Raw genomic sequence first — 22,476 nt, 5'->3', positions numbered from 1 at the left:
CTCTTCGACTTGGCTTTCCTTTCGACCTTTGGTGTCACGATCCCATCCAGAGGCAAGCAAACCTCTCGACATGTATTGGCCTCTGAATGTGGCAAGGCGCATCGTACCACCGCTATTGCCACCCGACAACGATGAGACTCCAGAGGGCGTCGCACTCGATGACGACATCGACGATGCCATTCAGCTGTCGCCCTCCCCTTCCTCGCACCATTCCCAACACTTCTCCATCATCACCCCTCGTTCACTACACATCTACACGACGCGGCCCACGCAAGTCATTGCTAGCCTCAGAAGGACGAGAAAGAGTATTCAAGACTATGGGCGCAACGTCAGAGCTTCATGGAAGCCGGCAACCACCACCTCTTCTTCCAATGACCGAGGCCGCATCACCATCGTCGTAGAAACATCTTCTTCTTACGTCCTCGTCTACCATGTCAAGCCATCTGCAGACGAGATGGCTTACCTTTACGTCCCTACCTCTTCATCTTCTCAAGCGTCTGCATCCAAGAAGCCGTGGGCTCCTTCGTCCAAATCGCTCAAGAGCACCTTTGCAGCCGCTTCAGGAGAAGGACCAGCGGGCGCTTTTCCCCTCGACATTTCCCTTCGACTTGCTCTTCGTGTCGATGCTACTCTGGCTTGCTGTCTAGCTACATCCGAAAACCTCCTCGTCTCAACAGTCAACCCTCCTGCCATACAAGCGATACCATGGCCAGGCGAGAAAGACGGGTCCACTGGCTCAGAGACCAAAACGACTCTACTCTCATCGTTGACTTGGTTCCGTGGCGGCGACGCGGCCAAAGAGCAGCCATTGCCCCATGTCACCACCATTGTTCATTCACGCAGGATGGATCTCTACTTCTGGCTCACCAGCGACGGGCAAGGCTATGTAGCCTCCTTGAAGGTCGACGGCGAGGTGCGTTGGCAGCCAAATAGACGGGCCGCCAGACAGCGCTCCTTGTATGCTGATCCTGCTCGCACTCTTCTCTCACCTTGTCCAGGCATCTAATTGGAAAGGCCGAAGGTTTCACGTCCCAAGACCTGCCCGTAATAGGCGGACTTCCTCTTCTGCATCGTCGTCCAAAGCCACTGTCGCTTTAGAAGCCAGCACGACCACATTGACTTCATCCTCGCCTCTTCACGCAACGTCGCCCGCCCGCTGCACATCCATCAACGCCAAGATGGGGCTCATAGCGGTCGGTAGAGAAGATGGCATCGTTGCCGTCTACATCCTGCGATCCCAGACCAAGGCAGTGATTTCGCATACGTTTTCGCTCCGAAAATCGCTGCAGTCGACGGCTTCTTTCCTCAAGCCGGGCACCGTACAGACTCTGGAATGGACGGCAGATGGTCTCGCATTGGCCGTTGGATGGGACAATGGCTGGGCAGTATGGTCAACATGGGGCAAGCTCATGGGCCACTCTTTCGTCGACGAGAGCCCCTCGCAACGTAACAAGGCATTTGGAGATGCTTTCATGGACGGCGTCAAGGACCTCTTCTGGGGACCTGGTGGTACCGACCTCTTCCTTCTTGCCGACGCCTCTGCCAGCGTGCCCAAGACTCAGAAGGCAGGATCAACGGCTCCTTCTGCGCAAATCCGCCATCAGCGGCAACATCGTCAACTATTTGTCGTTCCACACGCCAAATCGGCCGTGGCAGGGCAGCACTCACCCGACAATACTCGATTCGCCTTCATCCAGCTCGATGATGCGCTGCTCGTCTATCGAGGGTCAGATCAGCCCGATGTAAGCATCATCAATCCAGACTCGGACGTCTGGCAGCACATCAAGATACCTCAGCCTTACGTGGCAGCTCACTGGCCAATCAGATATGCGGCTATCAGTCCTGACGGGCTGCTCATTGCCGTGGCAGGAAGAAGGGGACTGGCGCATTACTCTTCCATCTCGGGCAGGTGGAAGACCTTCGACAAGGAGACGGACGAGGCGAGCTTCACAGTCCGGGGTGGTCTGCAATGGTTTGAGCACGTCCTCATCGTAGCCTGTCAAGCGACAACAGGCACAGGAGATTCCGCCAAGACGTCATCGCAGCTTCGTCTCTATTCGCGAGATGACGAGCTACTCAACTCCAACCTGCTGCACGTCGAGGATCTGCCTTCACCCGTGGTACTTACGAGCCTGTTTGAGGACTCGCTCCTCGTCTACACGAGCGACAATACCTTCTACCACTTCTTGCTGGTCGTGTCCAAGAGCAGGATTGAGCTACAGCTCTGCGGAAGCATCACCTTCGAAGGCGTCGTCGGCGAGCCGGAGAGGGTGAGGGGGCTCAGCTGGATGATCCCGAGGAGTCAACAGCGATTTGGAGATCCAATGGATGATCTCACCGTGGCTACGATCATCTTCCTCGTCGACGGGAAGCTCGTGCTGTTGCGTCCACGTAAAGCGAGCGGCGGCAATAACAGCAACAAGGACCCACAGTCACGCGGATCATTGCCAGAGAATGAAGCAGAGGAGGTCGCGTACGACATGCAGATCCTTGGCGATCACATCGAGTACTACTGGACCCACCTGTCCGGCATCGGCACTCTTGAGAATTCCTTGTGGGGCTACGACGGCTCAGGCATCAAGCTCTGGCTCGACGCGCTGACCATCGAGCAGGCCGAGCCCAGAAGCCAGACCAAGGCGGATGGGGGAGATGAGGGGAACGGAGAGGAAGAGCGCGATAACGATGAAGACGAGGAGGAAGAAGAGATGCCCGAGTACAAGACCATCGAGGAGAGCCTCAGCATGCCCCTCGACTTCTATCCTCTGTGTGTCGTCCTCGAGAAGGGTATCATCGTAGGTATCGAGCCTGAGGTTTCGATGCGCAAGTCTCTGGACTTTGCCATATTCCGCTCCACGACGACAACGCATCTCTTCTTGGACCGATTGCTTAGGCACTACCTCGAGGCGAACAAGATGAAGGACGCCGTACTCTGCGCAAATTCGTACAAGGTGAGCAGCGAGACTAGAGCAAAGAATGGAGGGAGCGCTGACGTCGTCGCCGTATCGCCTCGCAGGACCTGGTCTACTTCCCTCACGCCCTCGAGATCCTCTTGCACGCGGTTCTAGAGGACGAGGCAGACGCACTGTCCGAGGGCGGCGGGATGACGCCTAGTGCTAGCGGAAACAGTATACCAACGAGCGCGAGCAATGGCTCCATCGTCGACCACATCGACGACTCCGAAGCTGGGCACGACGTCGCAGGCTCATCCACTCCTCCTGGCCACCCTCTGCCTCTTCTCCCGCGTGTCATTGACTTTCTGGACCACTTTCCCTCATCCCTCTCCATCCTTGTTTCGTGCGCTCGCAAGACGGAGGTGCGTCGGTGGTCGTACCTCTTCCACCCGAACAATCTCGGCGAGGGCGTTACACCGCGAGTGCTGTTCGAGCGTTGCTTGCAGGAGGGGGACTGGGAGACGGCGAGCGGTTGGCTCATTGTCCTGCATACATTGAGCGGCAGCGAGGCGAGCGGTGTAGATAACAGCGTGGCAGCCTTCGAGGTAGGAGGCGACAAGGAAGAGCTGACGGCTAGGTTGCTCACTCTAGTAGCGGCAAATCCGAGGTCTTCGAGGCGGTCGAGAGGGTCAGCGAGCGGTGGAAATGATGGCTGGCTTCTCTGTCGCGACTTGCTGAGGTACACAAAGAGCATGGACGAGAGCGGCCGCAGCTTAAGGAAGGTGTTGCGCCTTGCTGGCTGGGACAAAGACGAGGTCTCGAGCAGCGAGGCAGCTCACGACGTCACCGATAAAACACAAAAGGTGGCGCCGCGGCCCAAGACCATGAAGCGTATACTATCGAGCACGGCACATTCGACCACTCTCGACTCTGTACCGCAGGAGCAGGACGAAGACGACGGCGGAGACGCGCAACGATCGAATGGCGACCGATCGATTCCTTTCCTCTCCGTGAATGGCCAGGCGGTCTCGCCTTCAACGTCATGGGGCCGAGCAGCTCCTTCAACGTCTCCGCCGATGTTGAGACGGTCCATCTCTGGGTCATCGTCGGGCAGCGGCGGCGGCGCTGGCGGCATGTATCGTGTTGGTCTCGGAGGGGGAGCGGCAAATGTCATGGGAATCAGGGGTCATCCTTGGAGAGCAGGAGCAGGAGCAGGTGGAGCAGGTGACGCGGGTAGACGAGCGAGCATGACGTCGACGTCTTCGATGTCTGAGGGTCATGAGGCAGCGGATGCGGCGCCGAGCGGTCAGTGAGGCGGCAGCATTTGATTGGAGCGAATTTGGGACGCCTGAGACAATCAGACTTAGTGTGCAGTAATGAATGGAGGTCGCAGATGTGCATTTGCCGTCATTGTCGGCGATGTTGCGTAGAGTTGCTTTTCCCCTCCTCTTGCTCCTCCTCGCTTCAGCGTTCTAGTCGTCGTGTCGTCGTGTCGTCGTGTCGTCGTGTGAGTCCTGTTCGTTTGTTCGGAGGGGGGCTCCGTGCGTCGTCGTTCTCAAAGGGGGGGGGGGCGGATGGAATTCCTTTGCTGCCCGCACGCGCTTGTGAGGTCGGGGCGAGTTGGCGGGTGGAGTGTCGACGACTTTGAGACTAGCGCCTCTCCTGATTGCTGCCGGCGTAGGCGGGGCGGAGGCGGACGAGGCTGGCGCGCCTGGTGCTTTGCCTTCCTTGGCCTCGCCTTTGCCTGACTGGACTCGCCTGCCCGAGTTGAGTGAATGAGTGCACCGCTTCAACAAGGCAGCGAGCGCATCTCACCATCCCATCCCATCCCATCCCAATCATCATCGATATCACGTCGCAGCCGCAGACCCAGCCCCAGCCTCCAACGACGACCAGCAGCGGCCCAGCCAGAGCCAGTGTCAGAGTCAGACAACTTCATCATCGAGCCCTTTGACGGCATTCGGCGTAGCTCATAACGACGAAGCACGCCTGCGCCTATTGAGCCAATCGCATCTTGGCCCTCATCGAGCAGATAGCCCCATCAAGCTCACAAAGCATTACACAGGAGCCCGATCATACCCTCTGGATCCACCATCCATAGCAATAAGCTCGCAGGCACACGTAAGCCTCTCCACTTCTCATCAACCCTGCGCATATTTGGGTCTTTTGCATTCGCACCATCCGCTCCCCTCCTTCTTTGGACCATCGCTGCATCGTCGCCTCCTTGATACCAGTCCGCGACAACGCCATCGCCTCAGCGAGTAGCCCTCGGTCCTCCTCTGCCAGTCTTGCATCCCGCATCCACCTCAAACGGCTTCGTTACAGGCCAGTCCTAAAGGCAGCGTGCATATACACGCACCACCAAGATGAGCGGCAAGATGATGATCTATAAGCTCGTCGTCCTCGGCGACGGCGGTGTCGGCAAGACGGCCTTGACAATCCAGCTCTGTCTCAACCACTTTGTAGAGACATACGATCCGACAATCGAAGATTCGTATCGCAAGCAGACGGTCATCGATGATCAACCATGCATGCTCGAAGTACTGGATACGGCGGGCCAGGAAGAGTACACAGCGCTGCGAGACCAATGGATCAGGGAAGGCGAAGGATTCTTGTTGGTCTACTCGATTGCATCGAGGGCCACATTTGAGAGGGTCGAGAGGTTCCGATCGCAGATTTCGAGGGTCAAGGATCAGGAACCTCACACGGTACCGATCATGCTCGTGGGCAACAAGATGGACAAGGTCAATGAGAGGGAGGTCGGGTGAGTAAAGTCGAGGGAGCAGCGCATCGGCTAGCTTCGTCTCACTAACAATGGATCCCTCGCACTAACGCAGTACAACTGAAGGTCAAGCCCTGGCACGTCGTCTAGGGGTAGGCTTCGTCGAAACATCAGCAAAGACGTGCGTAAACGTAGAGAAGGCCTACTACACCGTCGTTCGCCAGATCAGAGAGCAGAGAGGAGAGACGACAAAGGGCAAGGGAGCGAAAAGTCAAGGAGGAGGGCAGAAGAAGAAGAGCAAGTGCACAATCCTCTGAGCATCCATGCCGGAATGCGAGGAGCCAAGGCGAGGCGAGGCAGATGGGCACGGGTGCGGGACCGCGCAGCAGTAATCTAGAAGGGCGCTTGTCGACGCGGCGAGCAAGACAGAGCGATGAGAGGATGCCATGCCATCGAGGGCGGGATGGCACAGGAGACACTGCCAGCTGCAGCCAGCCGGTATCTTCGACGTCCTTGCTCTTGATCGCAGCAGAAGCGATGCAGGCGAGGTGCAAGAGCAGTAGCATTTGAGTAGCAGTGAAATCACGTCTGCTATACGCAGCCGGCTTCGCTCGCTCGCTCGCTCCAAGATTACCCCTAACGGGCCTCTCTACCTCGCCCTTCTGGATATCTTCTCCGCGGATTCTGGTCGATGACCTTTCGGAAGGAAGACAGCAAGGCGGGCTAAAAGGCACACATCAGCGAGCAAGGCACACAAAATCCCTTCCCCCTCCAACCATTCTCTCCCATACCCCCCGCTTCCCCCCCTTGCACACTTCTCTAACGTCCTGTGACTACCCGTGTTTCCTGGACGTTCCCCTCTTGCCCACCTCATTTACTTCTTTTGTTCCTCCCTTTCCCTCTTCTCCAATCTTGAATGCCTCATCCCGCTACGATCAAGACGTCTCGACTCAAAATATCAAAAGAGATTCCAATGAGATGCGAGGCGTGTGGCAGCGTTGGCTCGTGCGTCGAGGAGAGATGAACCACGTGGCTCATTTGTTGAATCGATGGAATTTTGGTCGAGGAAGCGGATAGCCAAAAGGGCGTCGAGAGTTGCCTTCCGCTCCTCTCACCATCAACACCCACCACCACTTACTCTGTAAAATTACGAGCATGTCAGGCGTAGCAAGAATGCCCTCGTCCTCTTCGTCTTCTTCAAAAGGCAAATTCAGCGTACGATCAGGAGGAGCCTCTTCGTCCAAGCAGATGCTGCCTCCTCGTCCTTCAGCTGCAAAGAAGCGAGCGAGGTTCGGTTCTGATGTCAAGGGAGCAGATGAGAGCGATGCTGACGACGATGTAGATGATGGCGACGTCGGTATGGATGACGATGATGATGATGATGAGGAAGCAATCGGGGCTGCCAATGCCGCTGCTGGCAAGAGCGACAAGACTGCGAGTGAGTTGGGTCGCGAGCAAGATTCGACCATCTCACAAGGATCCCAGTGTGCTGAGCGTGCCATTCCCCCCTTGACTCGCAGAGCGCAAGCGACGAGCACTGGACTCAAGCGCCTTTGGCTCGGCCCTCGACGATTTCCTTGGCCTGGGAGACGACGAGACTTCAGGTCAAGCGCAAGACGAGGATGAAGAGAGCGCACCGGCAGCCAAGATTGCCTCATCGTCGACTACCAAGCCCGTCCGCAAAGTCGACCAGCAAAGCCGTGTCAGCGCTAGTGGACAAGCGCCCATCTTTTCCCTCGCCCCCTCAGTACGGTCGCGCATCTCGTCGTCGACCCTTTCCGCAAAGGCAGGCCGCGTAGCTACAGAGGAACGTCGTGCCCGCATGGATCGTTTCCGAGTGCGCGATGTCATTGGTGGGTGGGGGCCGCCAGGCGTCTTGCCTGATGGTACTAGTCTGGCAAAGGCAAGGACGGCCGAAGGCAGTGACGCCGAAGATGATGCAGTCGATGACTTCTCGTCGAAACTGCACGAGCGTGCATTGAGGAAGGTCGCACAACGCGGTGTGGTCAAGCTCTTCAATGCGATTCGAGCTGCGCAGTCTACTTCCCTGCCGGATGAAGAAGACGACGGTGGCGCTGCCAAGAGGAGGGCAGACAAGGATCTGGCTGTGACGACTGCGGCGGGAAAGGAGAGGGAGGGCGAGGTGACGTCCCGTAACAACGCCTTGGGCGGCAAGGGAAGGCAGCTCAACGATTTAAGCAAGGCAAACTTCCTTGACCTCCTCAAGTCGGGCAAGGGGACCGCAAATCCATCGCGTGTCAAGGCGTAGTAGATGCAAGTACGAGAGCAATGCATCACAATTGATTTGCGCCGTCTACAGTCTGGAATTGACAAGGATGCAACGGAGGGCACTCATCATTTGCTCTCAATTGCTCTTGAGCGTCCTCTGCTTCTCCGCCGCCTCCACCAGTCGATCTCCCATGACCCTCATCCCCTTTCGTCTCCTGACCGCATCCACGTATCGCTTAGCAATATTCTCCCTCTCTCCCTTGTCACCCAAGTCCTCCAACTCCTCCTCGGTAGTTGGCACCCAGAACGGGTCTTCATCGTACACTTCAAAGCCCCTGAATACCAACAATGGGGTGGCCGCCCCAGAGGTACGGGTCCGGATCTCGTCTGCAAATCCAAATGACTCTACGACGGGAAGTGAGGCCGTGATCACGAAGTTGCCCATCCCACCTGCGCTAGATGAATGCCCGCCAGCTTCATCGTTGCCAAATGCACTGCCCGCCTCTCGCATTTCCTCCTTCAAAACCTTGCCGCGTCGCTTGGCCAGTACACCATGCACTTTGCCAAGCGTCTCGGCGGGGGTGACCACGTCGCACTCGTACGTCGCGAGCATGAGGCGCGGGCTCCAGTCTAGCAGAGCTGATCCGCACGAAGAGCGTACGGCCGCAATGAGGGAGGAGCTGACTTGCGCGAGGCGGAGTCGTTGCGAGGCGATGAGGTCTTGATTCACTTGAAGGTCCGAGAGGAAGTAGGCTAGGCCACGTACGGGCTCGCCACAGAGTGGGCCTGTGAGAGTGGCGAGTTGGAATCCTAACTCCAGAGAATCGTAGAGGTCCTGAGCAGTCCAAGTTGGGGCGGATGCGGCCGAGGATGATTGGGCCTCGCCATCTACTCCTTCGTCGCCGATATTGGCTTGTCGCTCTAGAGCTGCAGCCAGGTCCTCTGCCTCTTCGCCACTTTTGGCAACAGCGGCGCCCTCATCGTCAGGGAGCTTGGGCGTAGCTAAGCCACTCCCCATGCGACTCGCGCCAACTGATGTCGCGTCTCGCCTTCTTGCCGCCCTCGCTACCAAGCCCCTTCTTGCACTCTCATCTGACAAGCCAATGAGCACATTCGGCCCAATGCGCCTGGGTCCAAATGCCCAGATACGCTCGACGAGGTCAGGCTCCTTCCATTCTTGATCCCACGACTTGGCGGTTGAGCCTGCTTTGACGAAGAGCGCAGAGAGCTGCGAGAAGAAGGCCTCGGGTGAGAGGGCCTTCGCCGCCGCAGAGCTTGCACCTGTTGAGGAGCCCGCCGTTGCTGCTACCGTTGTGGCGTCCTCCTCCGTAGCACCTCCTGCCGCCGCCGCCTTGGCATCTCCCAAGGCACGAACCGACTTGGCATTCGCCTCCAGCCACATCGTGATCTGCTCTGGCAAAGGCTTGGCCCTTACTTTGCAAGTCACGGCTCCATTGCACACGCTCACTTTGACCGTGCCCCGAGGCTCTCCCTCCGCAGCAAGCGCGGGTGGCCTCATCTCGCCTCCGGCAATCCTGAGCGCCGTTTCTCTGTACGGCACCAATGGCTTGGAAGCACTGATTGCGCATCGAGCAAATCGTTCCCGCAGGTCCTTGAGACAGCGCTCCAAGTGCAGCTCGCCTGCAGCGACGATGACATGTTCTCCCGTAGATTGTTGGAGGGTCTGAACACACGGGTCCGACTGGTTGAGGAGACGTAGACCAGACACGAGCTTGGGAAGATCTGAGGGGTTGTCCGGCTCCAGCGCGACACGTACAATGGGAGGAGCGAGGCCGGCGCCCGAAGTGAGGTTGACTAGTCCCGGCGCGGTGCCATTCAACCAAGCACAGTCGCCCTCTTCGGTGTTTGATTTTGACTCGCTTTCCGGTATCGCAACGAGCGTTCCCATCCTGCCTACGATGCCTTCCAGTCCCTGTACGGCGCACACCTCTCCAGCGCCGACGCGATCCACGGCCACGAGCTCCTTGCCCATGATGACATAAAGCGCTTCAATGGGCACGCGCTTGATGTGCTTGACATTACTGGCGTGCGTGGGCGGTAGAGTCGGATCATACTTGGGCAGTACGAGGAAGAAACGCGATGAGGCTGTGTCTGGCGCTACGGTAAGCGAGCCACACAGGACGCGCACGAAGGCGAGGAGCACCTCTGTTGCACCTTCATCGTTGCTGGACTTCTTGCTGTCTGATCTTGACTCACTGTCGCCATTTTGAGGTGCCGCTCGCGGCCGTGAGACGGAGTAGTTGGCATCAAGAGCTACCGAATCAATGGGCTCTGCTGCGGCCATGTCCGGAATGGCACGGTCGACGGCGCTACCATTCGCAGAGACCAACGCGCCAGAGATTGACGTCGCATCGCTAGCGCCAGTCGCAGCCGCTTTTGCAGCCTCATGCTTCTCCCTAGCCTCCCTTGCTCGTCTCCGCCTCTCTTCTACGGACAAGTTGCGCACATCTTCCCTCTCGGCGCCTGCCTTATCGGCTGCCTCGCCTTGCTTCGACTTCGATGCGAGATCTTCGCGAGCCACGGCGAACATCTTGGAGATGACTGCTACGCGCCACGCATCTCGCTCTCCTCTGGCCGCAAATAGATCCCTCTCAACGGGCGTACGTCCCTCTGGCCTTGGCATGCCGACCTTATCTGCATAGAAGCGCGTGGACTCACTTGGCCAGACGTCGCCTGTTGGGTCGAGAATGCGCGGTATGCGTCGCCCCTGAGCTGCGGCTGGCTGCGGAATTTGGTCGACGATGGCGGCGAAAGTGCACGGCGCAAGTGGTAGCCAAGCCGAGAGGACAGCGGTGAGGAGGGCGTGAGAATCCGGGTTCTTGAGCTCGCGCGGTGTGAGCGGCAGGGAGAGGGTCGAGGCGATCTTTTCAATTGAATCCTGATCGCGCTGAATGACCGTCTTCTCAAAGACGCGCCAAACATTGTCGAGGACGAACTGCTGACAAGCAGTTGGGCCTAGCCTTCCTTCACCCCACATCTTTGTCGCTTGCTTGCGGTTGAGCATACGCCGCCCTTTGGCGTCAAAGAACCAGTCGCCCCAGAGGAAAGAACGAAACTTCTCTTCCGGGAGTGAAAGCTTCTTGGAGTAGAGGTGGGAGAAGGAGTGGAGTCTGAAAGCAAAGCCATAGAGAGACGAGGCGAAGATGACGTTCCCTCTTGGTGGGTCGAAGTAGAGGTCGTCGTCTGCTTGTTGGTCCTCTTGTGATGGGGGCGTGAATTTTTCGCCTCTTGCCTCTACAATTTCTCTCTGCCTCTCCTCATCTTGCAGCCTTTCCTCTGCCCAGAACTCTGCGAGTGCAGCATTTGCCTGTTCTAGTACTCGCTGCAGTTGCGCCTCTGCCTCTTGAGGTGACATCCTGACTTCTACGGCTAGGCGATCGAGCTTGTTGAGTACCAAGATGGGCTTGAGTCGATCGTTCCATGCTTGTCGCAATACGTTGATCGTTTGTGTGCATACACCCTCGAGTGCGTCGACGAGGATGAGGCAACCGTCGACTAGCCTTGAGCTGGTTGAGACTTCTGAGCTGAAGTCGATGTGGCCTGGTGTATCGATGAGGTTGAGTGTCCAATCTTTGGCGACTACTTGATCTCCTTCCCTAGAATTCATCTTGAAGCCCAACCTGATGCCACTGGACTCAATTGTGATTCCTCTCTGCTGCTCATCTTCTCTCGAATCGAGGTAGCGAATCTTTCCCGCCTGCCGCTGTGAGATGAGGCCATTGGATGCTAGGAGTGAGTCTGCGTACGATGATTTGCCGTGATCGACGTGACCCATCAAGGTGAGGGCGAGGAGGCCCTTGTGACCCGACATGACTGAGTGGGCGAGGCGATAGTACGAAAAGTAGTCAAGGATCGAGTGGAGCTGAGCACATCAAGACAATCTTTTGCTTCCTCCGTCTCTCCGTCGAGTGCCAGTCCAGTTCCGTCGATGGCGCGCCGTCGAGTCCAAAGTCGACGACTTCTTCTTCTTCTGCTCATCTCTCCACACCATCCAATCAGCATGGCCACAAAACGAGGCGCCTCTGCATCCACATCCGCAGCGGCATCCACATCCCTCGTCAAGCGTTCTCGAGTCGAAGACGCAGACGACGCCTCGTCAGGATCCCTCATCACAGTCTCGTCTTCCGGCAAGGACAAAGGCTTGGTTCGCACCGTCAAACGCACCAGCGGCCTCAGCGATCCCATCCTCAGCCTCAGTGGTGGCCATGCCGGGGAGATTCTCGATGTGCGCTTCTCGCCAGATGGACAGATCATAGCTGCCGCTGGTGCAGACCATACAGTGTCAATATGGCATACCTATGCGCCGAATGACCACATCACTTCCCTCCTTTCCCATTCAAAGGCGGTAACATGCCTCGCCTTCCTACGAGCGCCATCTTCGTCACCACTGCTCCTCTCCGCATCGGCCGATGGCACCATCATCCTCTGGTCTCCACTCGCCCCGCCGCCGACGAACAAGGTACGCAGGTTCCGCCAACATCGTGCCGTCGTCAACAGCATTGCCCCTTGCCCTACGGATGCTACCATCTTTGCCAGTGGAAGTGATGATGGTACCATCTGCGTCTGGAATACCGATGAGCGCAAGCCATTGGATGTCCTCAATGTGGGCTACCCTGTCACAGCCGTTGAATGGGCACAGGATGGGAGCTCATTGTTTGTAGGAGGCATCGACAATCAGATTCATGTGAGTGTTCGCGCACAAGAGGCAGCACACAACGCCCCCACAAGCTCACTCCGAGCACCTCTGACCTCCCGTTTCCAACCCAGCTCTACGACCTGCACCGCAAACAGGTCGTCTACACCCTCTCCTCCCACACAGATACCATCTCAAGCCTACGCCTCTCCCCTACCGGCTCACATCTCCTCTCCCTTTCCTTCGACTCGACACTCAAAGTTTGGGATGTACGGCCATTTGCCATCTCGAATGGCAACGGGGCAAGAGGAGGCGAAGAGTCACAAGACGAGCGGCTGACAGGCACCTTCACAGGCGCCGCCGTGGGAGGCAACGACTCGCTCCTTGTGAGGGCGGATTGGAGTCGAGATGGCAAACGTGTCGTCAGCGGCAGCTGTGATCGAACCTGCGTGGTATGGGATATGGAGGACATGAAGGGGAGAGTCGTGTATAAGCTGCCAGGGCACAGAGGGACATGTACTGCTGCGGCGCTTCACCCGAGAGAGCCCATTGGTGAGTGGAGGGTCTTTAAGGAGCGAGTGAAAGAAGAATGGATGCTGACCTGTACCTACTTCTGCCACTCCGCGCAGTTGTGTCAAGCTCGGCGGATGGGACGTTGCTCTTGGGAGAGATTGAGCCGTGATGAAGCAGATGAAAGGATGCGCGCGAGCGAGGTGGCATTGAAGAGGCAGCCTCCGAGTCTTTACCTCTTTGTACAGATACGAATCGATTCAACAATATTTCGTCCCCTTTTGCCCTCCTCATCCTTTCGAATCGTCCTTGGAGGCGGTTTTGCCCCCTTTCGTTGCTTCTCGCCGGCGTCGGCCGGAAGAAAGACGGGACGTCCGTGCGCGAGGGAGAAGTCGCGAAGGCGGATTGGACCTGACGTTGCTTCTCGGCCCGAACCTTGAACTCGACTACTTTCTAGCGTTTCTCTTCGTCACTTCGTCTTCCCACAGCAGCTTCAACACCATCACAGCATGGCCGCTCATCGAGCTGCGAGCAATGCTTTGAGAAGGATGGGCGGAATGCGAGCCGCCTCCTCAAAGTCGACTCTGTCACGATCATCGCGGTCATTCGCCTCTTCATTCGCCTCTTCATCCGCCTCATCGACGTCTGGTTCATCGAGGACGAGGGACATGGCAGCTGCCTCTGCCCTCGCTGCAACGGCTGTCTTGGCTGTCGCCTGGTGCACGCGATCAGCCTTGGTTGCATGCGATGACCTTGCACAGCCAGCGCCCTCGAAGACTCAAGCGCAGTCAGACTCGGTGAGCATCGCGAATGTATGCTTGCATCTCATGCCATCGCCTGACTCACCACCGCCTCTCCTCATCCCCAGCCATCTCTCCCCTCCATCTCACACCTCAATCCCTCGCTCATCGACGATGTCAACGCGCCCATGCGCTATCGCATGGAAACCTACATCAAGCTCCTCCAACACCGCATCGTGACTGCCTTGCAGAAGACGGAGCCAGGAACCAAGTTCATCGTCGACCAATGGCAGCGCAAAGAGGGAGGCGAAGGCATCTCCTGCATCGTTCAAGACGGACAAACATTTGAAAAAGCAGGCTGCAACATCAGCGTTGTCCACGGAAAACTACCCTTGGGCGCCATCAAACAGATGAACTCCGGCCGAATCAATGCCCGATTGGACTATCGCTTTGAAGGACCAGACGCAGAGATCGACTCGATGCCCTTTGTGGCCTTGGGACTCAGCCTCGTAGTACACCCAGTCAACCCTTTTGCACCCACAGTCCACTTCAATTACCGCTACTTTGAGATCTCCCACCCACCCACACTAAAGGACGGCTCGCCCAATCCTCGCTATGATCCAGCAAACCCAACACAGCCAGCAGCCTGGTGGTTCGGCGGCGGGACGGACTTGACTCCCATCTACCTCTTCGAGGAGGACGCCAAACATTTCCACGCCACGCTGAGGGACGCAGCAGCGCAGCATGACTCGGCCTTTTATCCTGCCTGGAAGAGGTGGTGCGACGAGTACTTTTGGTTGCCCCACAGGAGCGAAAATCGAGGGGTCGGAGGAGTCTTTTTTGATGACTTGACAGTGCCAGGGACGTGGGGTCAGGCCGAGGGGAAGAGGAGAGAAAAGAAGGAGTTCTTGGCGCTCTTGGAGACGAAGCAGCAGTCAGGCCCAGCAGCAGCAGCCAGTGGTGGCGCAGGTCTCGCACCTGCCATCGCTTCCTCCTCACGCCAGCACGACGTTGAATCCCTCTTTAGAACCGTCCGAAGCATGGGGGACTCCTTCCTGCCCTCGTACCTGCCCATTCTGGAGCGTCGTCGACAAACGCCCTACGACGCCCGTCACATTGCCTGGCAAGGCATTCGTCGAGGCAGGTACGTCGAGTTCAACCTTGCATACGATCGTGGAACGAAATTTGGCTTGGCCACACCCGGGGCGAGGATTGAAAGTATTCTGATGAGCCTGCCCCTCAAGGCTAGGTGGGAGTATATGCATCCGGTCTCGGGGTCGGGCGCGATTGGAAGAGGTGGGGCCACTGCGCCTGGAGAGCACAGCGGGGATATGGCGGATAGTGAGGAGGAGAAGATGCAGCAGGTGTTGAGGAGCCCAAGAGAATGGGTCTGAGCACGTGAAGACCGCAAGAGAGAATGCACGACGAGCATGGCGAGCACATTCACCAATCACAAACATATCGCACCAGCAGCGCGCAAGCAGTGATTGAGGATGATAGGGCGATTCTACAGAGCATAGACACGAACAGGCCTTCAAGTAGGATTTTGGACCGCCTAGCTCGCAGCATCGTCTACGCCTCTCGCATTCGAAGCTTGCGAAAGCTGGCAAATGAGTGTGCTGTAGCAGGTCGTCCGGACAGCGTCAGCACTTCATCGCATGTGAGCATGCTTCAACTTCCACGCGAGACGCACGCCGCCCGCTTGCCCCTACCTGCTGGATTTCCCTCCTCCGGGTCTTCCCTCCCAAGTCTTTCTTGATCCAAATGTCCACAGCTGGAGGAACCTCCTCCGGTCCAATGCTCTCAAACCACTGGCAATCATCCTTCTTATGCATCATCCGACACGTAAATCGATCAGGGTTGATCGTCGCGTCCGCCGCAGCATTGCACAGCGCCCAGTCCTCATACTTGTTGCAGTCGTGATCGGGCGCGAAGCCCTTTCCACCGCAGGGTGTGGAAAATTCTAAAGTATTCTCTCGGAGGTAGCCCCAGTCTGCGACTTTCACGAAGTGGCCGTAGACGGGATGATCGCAGTTGTACACTGCATGAGAGTAGTCGTGCCAGTAGACAGGAGCCCAGCAGAAGCGGACATACCCTGCGTTCTGAGGCGATTCGCCTTCGGCATCGTCCCATGTGCAGTTGTAGTGGTCGGCATACGAGAGGCGAGGGAAGTGACTGAGGAGCAAGAGTAGCCAGAGCGAGAAGAGGACGGCCATGGTGCGGTAGCTGTAGGCAGTACCAAGCCTGGGTCGGGCAGGGACAGGTGAAAAGTGCAAAGGCAAGCTGCACTGCTGCTGAATCAGTATCGTATCAACTCTTCGCACAAAGCCTCGCTAGGCCTAAGGGTTCGGATGGTGCGAGCCAATGAGCATGCGTAGGGTTCAGGGTGATTGGTCGAGCGGATAATCCGGCGAAGCGCGAATGGCTAAGGTCAAGCCTGCGGACCTACCAAGGCGACTTCGGCACCTTGACAACCTCTACTGGCTTGACAGCGGTATCACTTCTGCCTCAGCGGCTGGCAGTGCGGCTCAAACGGTCAGACGACGGTGTGCGCTTTGAATACGCTTCAGCAGTGCCGACACACCACTGCGCCTTCACGATATATCGCGCCTCGAGCGTTTGGAAATGAATCAGTGCGAATGAAGATAGCGAGAAGGGAGCTCGAGCTTGTTTTGATGTGTGGAGTGTCGAGTAGAGAAGCTGTGTCGAGTCAAGAGATGGTGACGGACATTCGCCTTCTATAGAGATTGCGCGGTCTTCTCAACGAAGCCTTAGAGATCGAACGCGCGTTTGTTCTTTTTGAAATCCAGCCTTTCTGGTGGCGCCAGCCTTTCTGGTGGCACGAGAGGGCTCGCCGTCCTACGTCGGAACAGCGCACACGATGATGCTTCAGAACGCGCCTCGCTTTCACCTTGTTGTCGCCTTGGGCACTTTGCTCAGCGCTTTCATCCCATTAGGCCGGTTTTCGTCGCATTGTGGGGGCGTGGGCAACCTTGAGGCGTGCACGCGCAGTCGCGACAAGCTGTGGTACCTCCTGGGCAGATGGAGCTCGGTAAAGGCGTGCTGCGTACGTTTCGAGCCGCAGTGCGATATCGTCAAGTGGTGCGCTGGCAGGTACATGAGATAAGACGTACGTACCAGCCACCAAAGCTTGTAGCGCAGCAGGAAGCATTGGCCCTCCTAGCGATGACGAGTAGGAGAACGGCGAGGGCACAGTTGACTAGCTTCATAAAGTACAAGAAGGCTATCTGTGGCGAGGCAGTAGTATTAGTGCGGTAAGTGGGAGCGAGAAAGAGAAAGGAGCTGAGGTGGCGATGCTTGATGACGGCAGCTTTTGGGCAGCGGGCATCGCCATCATGATGTGAACCCGCTCTGGGGCAACATTGCGCGAGGGAAAAGCCCTCGATCGTGGGCAAAAGCCCTCTCGCGCAGCACTTCCATGCCGCAAAGCGAGGGGAGCTCAGACGCTTGCGGAGGGAGACAAGCACAGAAGTTGTGTTACGGCATTATTGTCGCATTGTCTTGCGCGTGCTAAGCGGGCTTTGAGCGTGGGCGTATTCGGCGCAAAGTTGATACCGCAGCCTCTCATTGCCTAGCCAGTGAGGACCCCAAGCCTGCAGTTGCGTTGTCCTCGTCTCACACCGCGTCACGGAGAATCTCAGGGATGGCGTTGCATCCATTAGGCTCGCACTCGCACGCTCGGCAAGTGACTGCACCCGAGGGACAGCCATTCTAGGGGATATCACGGCTGCCGGCAGTTGAAGACGAATGAGGGAGAGCTTTAGGCGTATCAGCTTGGCTACGACCTGAGGCGTGCCTGCTCACCAGCTGAGTCCAGGAATAGCGCAGCATGCGGCGTGAGCAAGGCCAGCGAGGCTGACGATAGTAAGAGCGAAAACGAATGCAGCGGTTCTCATGGTGGGCGATGTAAGTCGTGTCGAGATGGCAAGGATGAAAGAGGTTCTGGCGCACGTTGGTTAGGCGCAAAAGGTCTGGAGGCAGCAAGTCGACAAAACGGCACGGCGAGAAAGCGGCCGGGCATTGCTCCCTCGCGGCCGTACTGCACAGCTTTCATCGATGATCTCTGAGTCATGACAAGGTAGTGGGAACAAATGAACATCAGAGGGCCCTCAATATGGGGACACCATGAGTGTGTACATTGGCGGCACGCGGCCGGTTCATCACGGTCAAGCCGCTGATTGGCAACGCTGTGTGCCCATCAAAGCCTGTGCCGGATCAAGATGGAGCATTAGCATGCCGTCGGCACTGGTGTCTGGCACGCTCGGCCACTCACTCATCGATGGTTACCATATGACCCACGTTCCCTCCTCTGGTAAGGTCAGCCTCGAAGTTATTCATGCCCGCACCCTTCTTGGTGGCCTTGCTGCGCTCGAAGGACCACCCGGAGGCCTTGAGCCTCGTTGCGCAGTGATCGTCGCAACACCAACACGAGTAGCCGGCGCACTTGAGGTGGCAGCCTAAGGCTTTGAAGCTATGCAAACTGACTCCAGGCTTGCTGACCTGGTTGCCCTTGGTCGCCCAGCCTTCGACCTTGAGACTGACAGCGCATTGACTGTCGCAGCACCAGCATTGGTTGCCTGAGCACTTAGGAGCGCAGCTCTCAGCACGTGGGATACCAGCTCTCAGCACGTGGGATACCCAAAACGTCTGCCGGACTGTTTGACATGTCGCGGGCAGCCTTGAAGTCATCGAGGCTGTTTCTGTGAGCAACAACAGCCTGTGAGAGACAAGAGGCCAATGAGCAGCTTATTGAGCTTTCTCTTCAGACGAAAGACGCACCAGGTTGGCCGGGGCTGCGCAAATGCTCGTGAATAGGTAGCTGAGTATGACTATAATGGCCAGAGATGCGCAGCGAGAAAGTTGCATCGTGTTGGTGACTCGTACACTTTTGTCGACTTTGTGGTATTTAAGAAGAGAAAGATGAGGAAAGCGCTATCCCCCTGCGCGACGAGCACCGCCTCGATTGCTGACACGGCGGTCCATTTGCTGCCGCTTGCAACTCAACGCAGCGGCCAACTCCTCCTTCGCCGTAGAGATGTACAGCCCCGGCGCCCCTTGACAATTCCCTGAGCCTCAGCGGCGTACGATCGCTGCAATGGCCATGGCCTCGCTCCCCTATTGTTGCCTCATAGTGTCGTCAACCTCCCTGCTGAGCTCGACTTCGCGCGCTGCCACTACTTCGCAATTTCGCACTCGATACATTCTCCGGCATCGCAGCCTTCATTGGTACATCCTGCAAAGAAAGCTGCCTGGCAAGGCATCGCGCAGTCTAGGCCTGTTCGGCCTTCACGGCGCCAGATTCTGCCGCTTGGTCCTGCTTCTCCCGCATTGACTCCTGCTCTCTCGTCTCCTCCGCAATCTTCTTCCCACGCTTCTTGAGGTTGATCCATCTAATCAGAGCAAAAGGCACGATCATCGCGGCGGCACAGGCCGTAGCTAGGTACCAGGCATCGCGCAGCGAAGCATTGTACGCCTGGGCAATGAGACCAACCTGATCCGGGTCGACACCTTGCCTGATCTCGCTGGCCCCTGCATGTGCAAGATGCGAGGCAATATTGTGAAGCTGAGGGATGGCGGACAGCTGTGCTGCCAGCTTGGACTGAAGGAGATTTTGCGCCACGGCAACGAAGATGGCGCCTCCCATCTCACGAGCAAAGAAGGTCGCAGCAATGCCAATGGGGATGTCTGGTCCAGGAAGGACAGCTTGAACGGCGAGAGAGCCGCCCTGCATTCCCAGGCCGATCCCGGCGCCGAACAAGATCTGATAGCCCATCCATTGCCCCGTCGACGTGGAGGGCGTCCATGTCGAGATGAGTCCAGCTCCGACGCTCGCTAGGATTGGCGTCGCAAGCATTCCTGGTGTGTAGTAGCCCGTCTTTTGCGAGAAGGCGCCGTTCAAGATCGAGGCGACGACGATTGCCAGGATGGAAGGAAGTGTATGGTAGCTTGCTGTCAGGGGCGATTTGTCTTGGACGACTTGGAACCAGATTGGTACTGCGTGGAGGGGCGAGACGAGTGGCTGATTAGCAATGAACAGCGAGCTAGTCGGGGATGAAACCTCGCTGCACTCACCATAGTAGAAGACGGTGGACATCGAGCCCGACAGGAGAATGAGATACCAGAAGGAGCCCAACACACTTCGCTCCATGAAGATCTTGGGAGGCAAGCTCGCTCGATCGCCGAGCCAGATTTGTGATGCGATGAAAGCCACGAGCGTAACGGCGAATACTACGAGTAGCGCAATGACGCGGCCGTTGCTCCAGGCATATCTGGCTCCTCCCCACTGCAGGGCAATAAGCAGGCAGGTGACACAGGGGATGATAAGGAGAGTTCCGATGGGGTCAAGCTGGTTGATCTGCTCGCTGACGGTCATCTTCCGCTTGTTCCTGTCCGTGAGGTCGCCGTCGAAGAAGAAGACGACGGCGAAGAGAGCCAACGCGGCCAGGGGCAAGTTGATATAGCTGAGCAAGGGAGCAAAGAGAAGTCAGCTTTGCCAGTAGCGCTAGCCAGGATGCGCACACTCACAAGCACCATCGCCAGGAGACCTTTTGCGTGAATGCACCGCCGAGGAGAGGGCCAATTGCGCTGGCGGCGCCGAACACAGCGCCAAACGAGGCCTGGAATACCGGTCTCTTCTCGAGAGGGACGAGCGCCATGACGATCTGTATGCAGCCTGAAAAGATTCCAGCAGCACCTGCTCCCGCGATGGCCCTACCAATGATCAGGGCAATGGAGTTGGGCGCAGCACCGCAGACGGCCGAGCCGACTTCGAAGAGGAGGACCGAAATGATGAAGCACGTCTTTGCCGGATTGAACTTGTAGATGCGTCCCCACACGAGCTGCAAGGCAGCGTTGGCGATTGAGTACGCCGAAAAGTACCAAGCAACATCATCGAGAGAGTGAAACTCGTCGGTGATGCGGGGCACGGCAACTCCCAAGATGGTGCGATCGAGGGAAACGAGGAACATGGCGAGAACAAGGCAGGCGATGATCGTATAGCGCTTGAAGCCGGAGATGGCAGTCGACGCCGACGGCGACGAGCGCTCTCCCTTGGCTTCGTCGTGGCCTTTGGAGGGAGGAGAAGCATCGTGCTTGTCCTGTGATGTCACTGTCGTGGCCCGGGAGAGGGTAGGAGCGGGTGCGCGTGCGGGCGTGGCCATGGTCATGATAATGATAGGTAGCGGGTAAGATAGAAACGGTCTTGGCTAATGGATTCCAAATCATCTTGAGCGAGCTGCGACGCCTCCTTTTGAATGTTGACGGCCATCTCCAGCGGACGCGATCCCATCGCGGGCTGTTGCGCTGGCCAGCATCGTTGAAGCTTGCTTCGGCCGGCGGGTAGTAAAGACCAGCATCGAGTTGGTGTTGGCCCGGAGCGCTCGACTTTGCGGATGCGGACTAAACGACCGGTCACGACACGTGGCAAAATGGAACGAGCATGGCCCGCATTCACTTTTCTGTTGAGGCTCGACGTCCGTACAAACCCGCACCTCGAAGCGACCACGACAAGCGACTCTTCCTGACGGCAGGTGTCCACTTGTAAGTGTGACTGGACTCGTACCATCGCGCTGATACCGTCAGGACGTCGTCGCTATCGGGCCCATGGGCGTCTGCTCATTTCGCCCTCTCAACGTTCGGTGCTGATAGAAGCCGATGGGGATCACGGCTACCTACGATACCGTGTTCGCCTCTTCTGACATCTAGATGGCAATCGGCCCTCGCTTGCAAGGCATACACAAAGTGGCCTTTTGAGCTCGTAGAAGCGAACCAATCCTAATTCGGCGTTGCGTCGATGGGTCGACTTGAAAGCGGTCGCGCAGTAGCGGATGCTCAGCTCAGCAAGTCACCAACTCGCACCACTGTCCGTCGTCTTCGTCGTCTTCGCTTCGAGTCAACGTGTGGCCTGTACTCTACGGTCGCATCGCATCGATGAGTGATTGCGCCTTGTGGCAGCTGTCAGGTACCAAGTGGCGTCGGCGCAACGACGCTAGTCAGTGACTCCCGCATCGTCGGGCGATCAAAAGGGCAAATCATCGGCCGCTCGTTGCTCCCCCACTTTAGGCGTCGCAACTCCGTTGACTGCTCAGCACCCAGCCGTGAGAAGCAGAGAGCGGGAGCGAGGATGCGAAGCGATGGCGATGCTTGAGTTTGGGCTGCCATGAGAGCGGCACGAGGTCCACACTGAGCTTTTCGATAAGGATGCGCAGATGCAATGCCATCGAAAACGATCATCGCGACTTGCAATAACAGCGAAGGTGGATCGATGCTCACGAAGATATGCAGACGCCATTTGCGAAGCTACCATGCCAAGTCGCTGCCCTGGGCTGCAGACGATGGTCTTTGCAGCGGTAAATGGTCTTTGTGCGGGGCGTCGAGTCAAGATGTTCATTCCACACTGCGAGTCGGGAGCGGTCTAACGTTCTTGCCTCGCCAAGTCACAACCATCGTCTCGTTGGCAACGTCGACCTGGTGGTGTCCGTCGGGCGAGGAGAGCCGATTTGAATCGCTTCACGCCGTTGCAGTCTCTCGCTGCGCTCCCTCCCTTTTCACCGCTGCGATGCAAGGCGGGGCTTGAGCCAAACCAGGGCTTCCCTGCCGCCGGCCAATTTTTCTTGCTACTGGCTGGCTGCCCTTCCGATGCGTTGCGCATTGTGTCCTGCCATCGTGCATGGGAACCAAGCCGGCGTCGTCCTTCGACGTCGAAGCGAG

At 57.4% G+C, this 22,476-nt stretch overlaps 8 protein-coding genes across 8 annotated transcripts; 5 read left to right on the top strand and 3 right to left on the bottom strand.

The window, feature by feature from the left end:
• The first annotated feature begins 26 nt into the window (after positions 1–26).
• Positions 27–4,289, top strand: BDZ90DRAFT_282412 (hypothetical protein). The gene is made up of 3 exons (XM_025509457.1): positions 27–913; positions 999–2,948; positions 3,014–4,289. Exons 1-3 carry the CDS (start codon positions 71–73, stop codon positions 4,202–4,204), a joined length of 3,984 nt encoding a protein of 1,327 aa, XP_025359095.1. The 5' UTR covers positions 27–70; the 3' UTR covers positions 4,205–4,289.
• A 773-nt stretch (positions 4,290–5,062) lies between these two features.
• Positions 5,063–6,096, top strand: BDZ90DRAFT_125552 (putative small G-protein Ras2). The gene is made up of 2 exons (XM_025503325.1): positions 5,063–5,655; positions 5,729–6,096. Exons 1-2 carry the CDS (start codon positions 5,258–5,260, stop codon positions 5,928–5,930), a joined length of 600 nt encoding a protein of 199 aa, XP_025359094.1. The 5' UTR covers positions 5,063–5,257; the 3' UTR covers positions 5,931–6,096.
• Positions 6,097–6,711: 615 nt separating this feature from the next.
• On the top strand, positions 6,712–8,293 carry BDZ90DRAFT_235027 (hypothetical protein). The gene is made up of 2 exons (XM_025507237.1): positions 6,712–7,051; positions 7,134–8,293. The coding sequence occupies exons 1-2, from the start codon at positions 6,787–6,789 to the stop codon at positions 7,880–7,882; spliced, it is 1,014 nt and encodes a 337-aa protein (XP_025359093.1). The 5' UTR covers positions 6,712–6,786; the 3' UTR covers positions 7,883–8,293.
• BDZ90DRAFT_235026 (hypothetical protein) lies at positions 7,894–11,718 on the bottom strand. The gene has a single exon (XM_025507236.1). It carries the CDS (start codon positions 11,672–11,674, stop codon positions 7,979–7,981), a length of 3,696 nt encoding a protein of 1,231 aa, XP_025359092.1. The 5' UTR covers positions 11,675–11,718; the 3' UTR covers positions 7,894–7,978.
• A 123-nt stretch (positions 11,719–11,841) lies between these two features.
• Positions 11,842–13,178, top strand: BDZ90DRAFT_256943 (putative U5 snRNP-specific 40 kd protein; the record flags this gene model as incomplete). The annotated part of the gene is made up of 3 exons (XM_025507904.1): positions 11,842–12,547; positions 12,631–13,048; positions 13,126–13,178. The coding sequence occupies exons 1-3, from the start codon at positions 11,864–11,866 to the stop codon at positions 13,176–13,178; spliced, it is 1,155 nt and encodes a 384-aa protein (XP_025359091.1). The 5' UTR covers positions 11,842–11,863.
• A 496-nt stretch (positions 13,179–13,674) lies between these two features.
• On the top strand, positions 13,675–15,140 carry BDZ90DRAFT_247425 (Coproporphyrinogen III oxidase; the record flags this gene model as incomplete). Its single annotated transcript, XM_025507595.1, has 2 exons — positions 13,675–13,803; positions 13,875–15,140. The coding sequence occupies 2 exons, from the start codon at positions 13,675–13,677 to the stop codon at positions 15,138–15,140; spliced, it is 1,395 nt and encodes a 464-aa protein (XP_025359090.1).
• Positions 15,141–15,264: 124 nt separating this feature from the next.
• Positions 15,265–16,326, bottom strand: BDZ90DRAFT_125395 (hypothetical protein). Its single transcript, XM_025503324.1, has one exon. It carries the CDS (start codon positions 15,960–15,962, stop codon positions 15,390–15,392), a length of 573 nt encoding a protein of 190 aa, XP_025359089.1. The 5' UTR covers positions 15,963–16,326; the 3' UTR covers positions 15,265–15,389.
• A 2,710-nt stretch (positions 16,327–19,036) lies between these two features.
• BDZ90DRAFT_224773 (azole resistance protein) lies at positions 19,037–20,927 on the bottom strand (the record flags this gene model as incomplete). The annotated part of the gene is made up of 3 exons (XM_025504634.1): positions 19,037–19,761; positions 19,840–20,228; positions 20,293–20,927. The coding sequence occupies 3 exons, from the start codon at positions 20,925–20,927 to the stop codon at positions 19,037–19,039; spliced, it is 1,749 nt and encodes a 582-aa protein (XP_025359088.1).
• Between the last annotated feature and the right edge of the window lie 1,549 nt (positions 20,928–22,476).

Source organism: Jaminaea rosea (assembly GCF_003144245.1).
Source record: "Jaminaea rosea strain MCA 5214 unplaced genomic scaffold BDZ90scaffold_20, whole genome shotgun sequence".
Classification (NCBI taxonomy): domain Eukaryota; kingdom Fungi; phylum Basidiomycota; class Exobasidiomycetes; order Microstromatales; genus Jaminaea; species Jaminaea rosea.
This window is presented reverse-complemented; position numbering and strand designations above follow the sequence as displayed.

Excerpts from the sequence above, each read along its gene's own strand:
- BDZ90DRAFT_282412 (XM_025509457.1), top strand. The coding sequence starts at position 71 with ATGTATTGGCCTCTGAATGTGGCAAGGCGCATCGTACCACCGCTATTG. Across the intron at positions 914-998 it reads CCTTGAAGGTCGACGGCGAG|GCATCTAATTGGAAAGGCCG; the intron begins GTGCGTTGGCAG and ends CACCTTGTCCAG. Across the intron at positions 2,949-3,013 it reads TCTGCGCAAATTCGTACAAG|GACCTGGTCTACTTCCCTCA; the intron begins GTGAGCAGCGAG and ends ATCGCCTCGCAG.
- BDZ90DRAFT_125552 (XM_025503325.1), top strand. The coding sequence starts at position 5,258 with ATGAGCGGCAAGATGATGATCTATAAGCTCGTCGTCCTCGGCGACGGC. Across the intron at positions 5,656-5,728 it reads GTCAATGAGAGGGAGGTCGG|TACAACTGAAGGTCAAGCCC; the intron begins GTGAGTAAAGTC and ends GCACTAACGCAG.
- BDZ90DRAFT_235027 (XM_025507237.1), top strand. The coding sequence starts at position 6,787 with ATGCCCTCGTCCTCTTCGTCTTCTTCAAAAGGCAAATTCAGCGTACGA. Across the intron at positions 7,052-7,133 it reads CAAGAGCGACAAGACTGCGA|AGCGCAAGCGACGAGCACTG; the intron begins GTGAGTTGGGTC and ends CTTGACTCGCAG.
- BDZ90DRAFT_235026 (XM_025507236.1), bottom strand. The coding sequence starts at position 11,674 with ATGTCGGGTCACAAGGGCCTCCTCGCCCTCACCTTGATGGGTCACGTC.
- BDZ90DRAFT_125395 (XM_025503324.1), bottom strand. The coding sequence starts at position 15,962 with ATGGCCGTCCTCTTCTCGCTCTGGCTACTCTTGCTCCTCAGTCACTTC.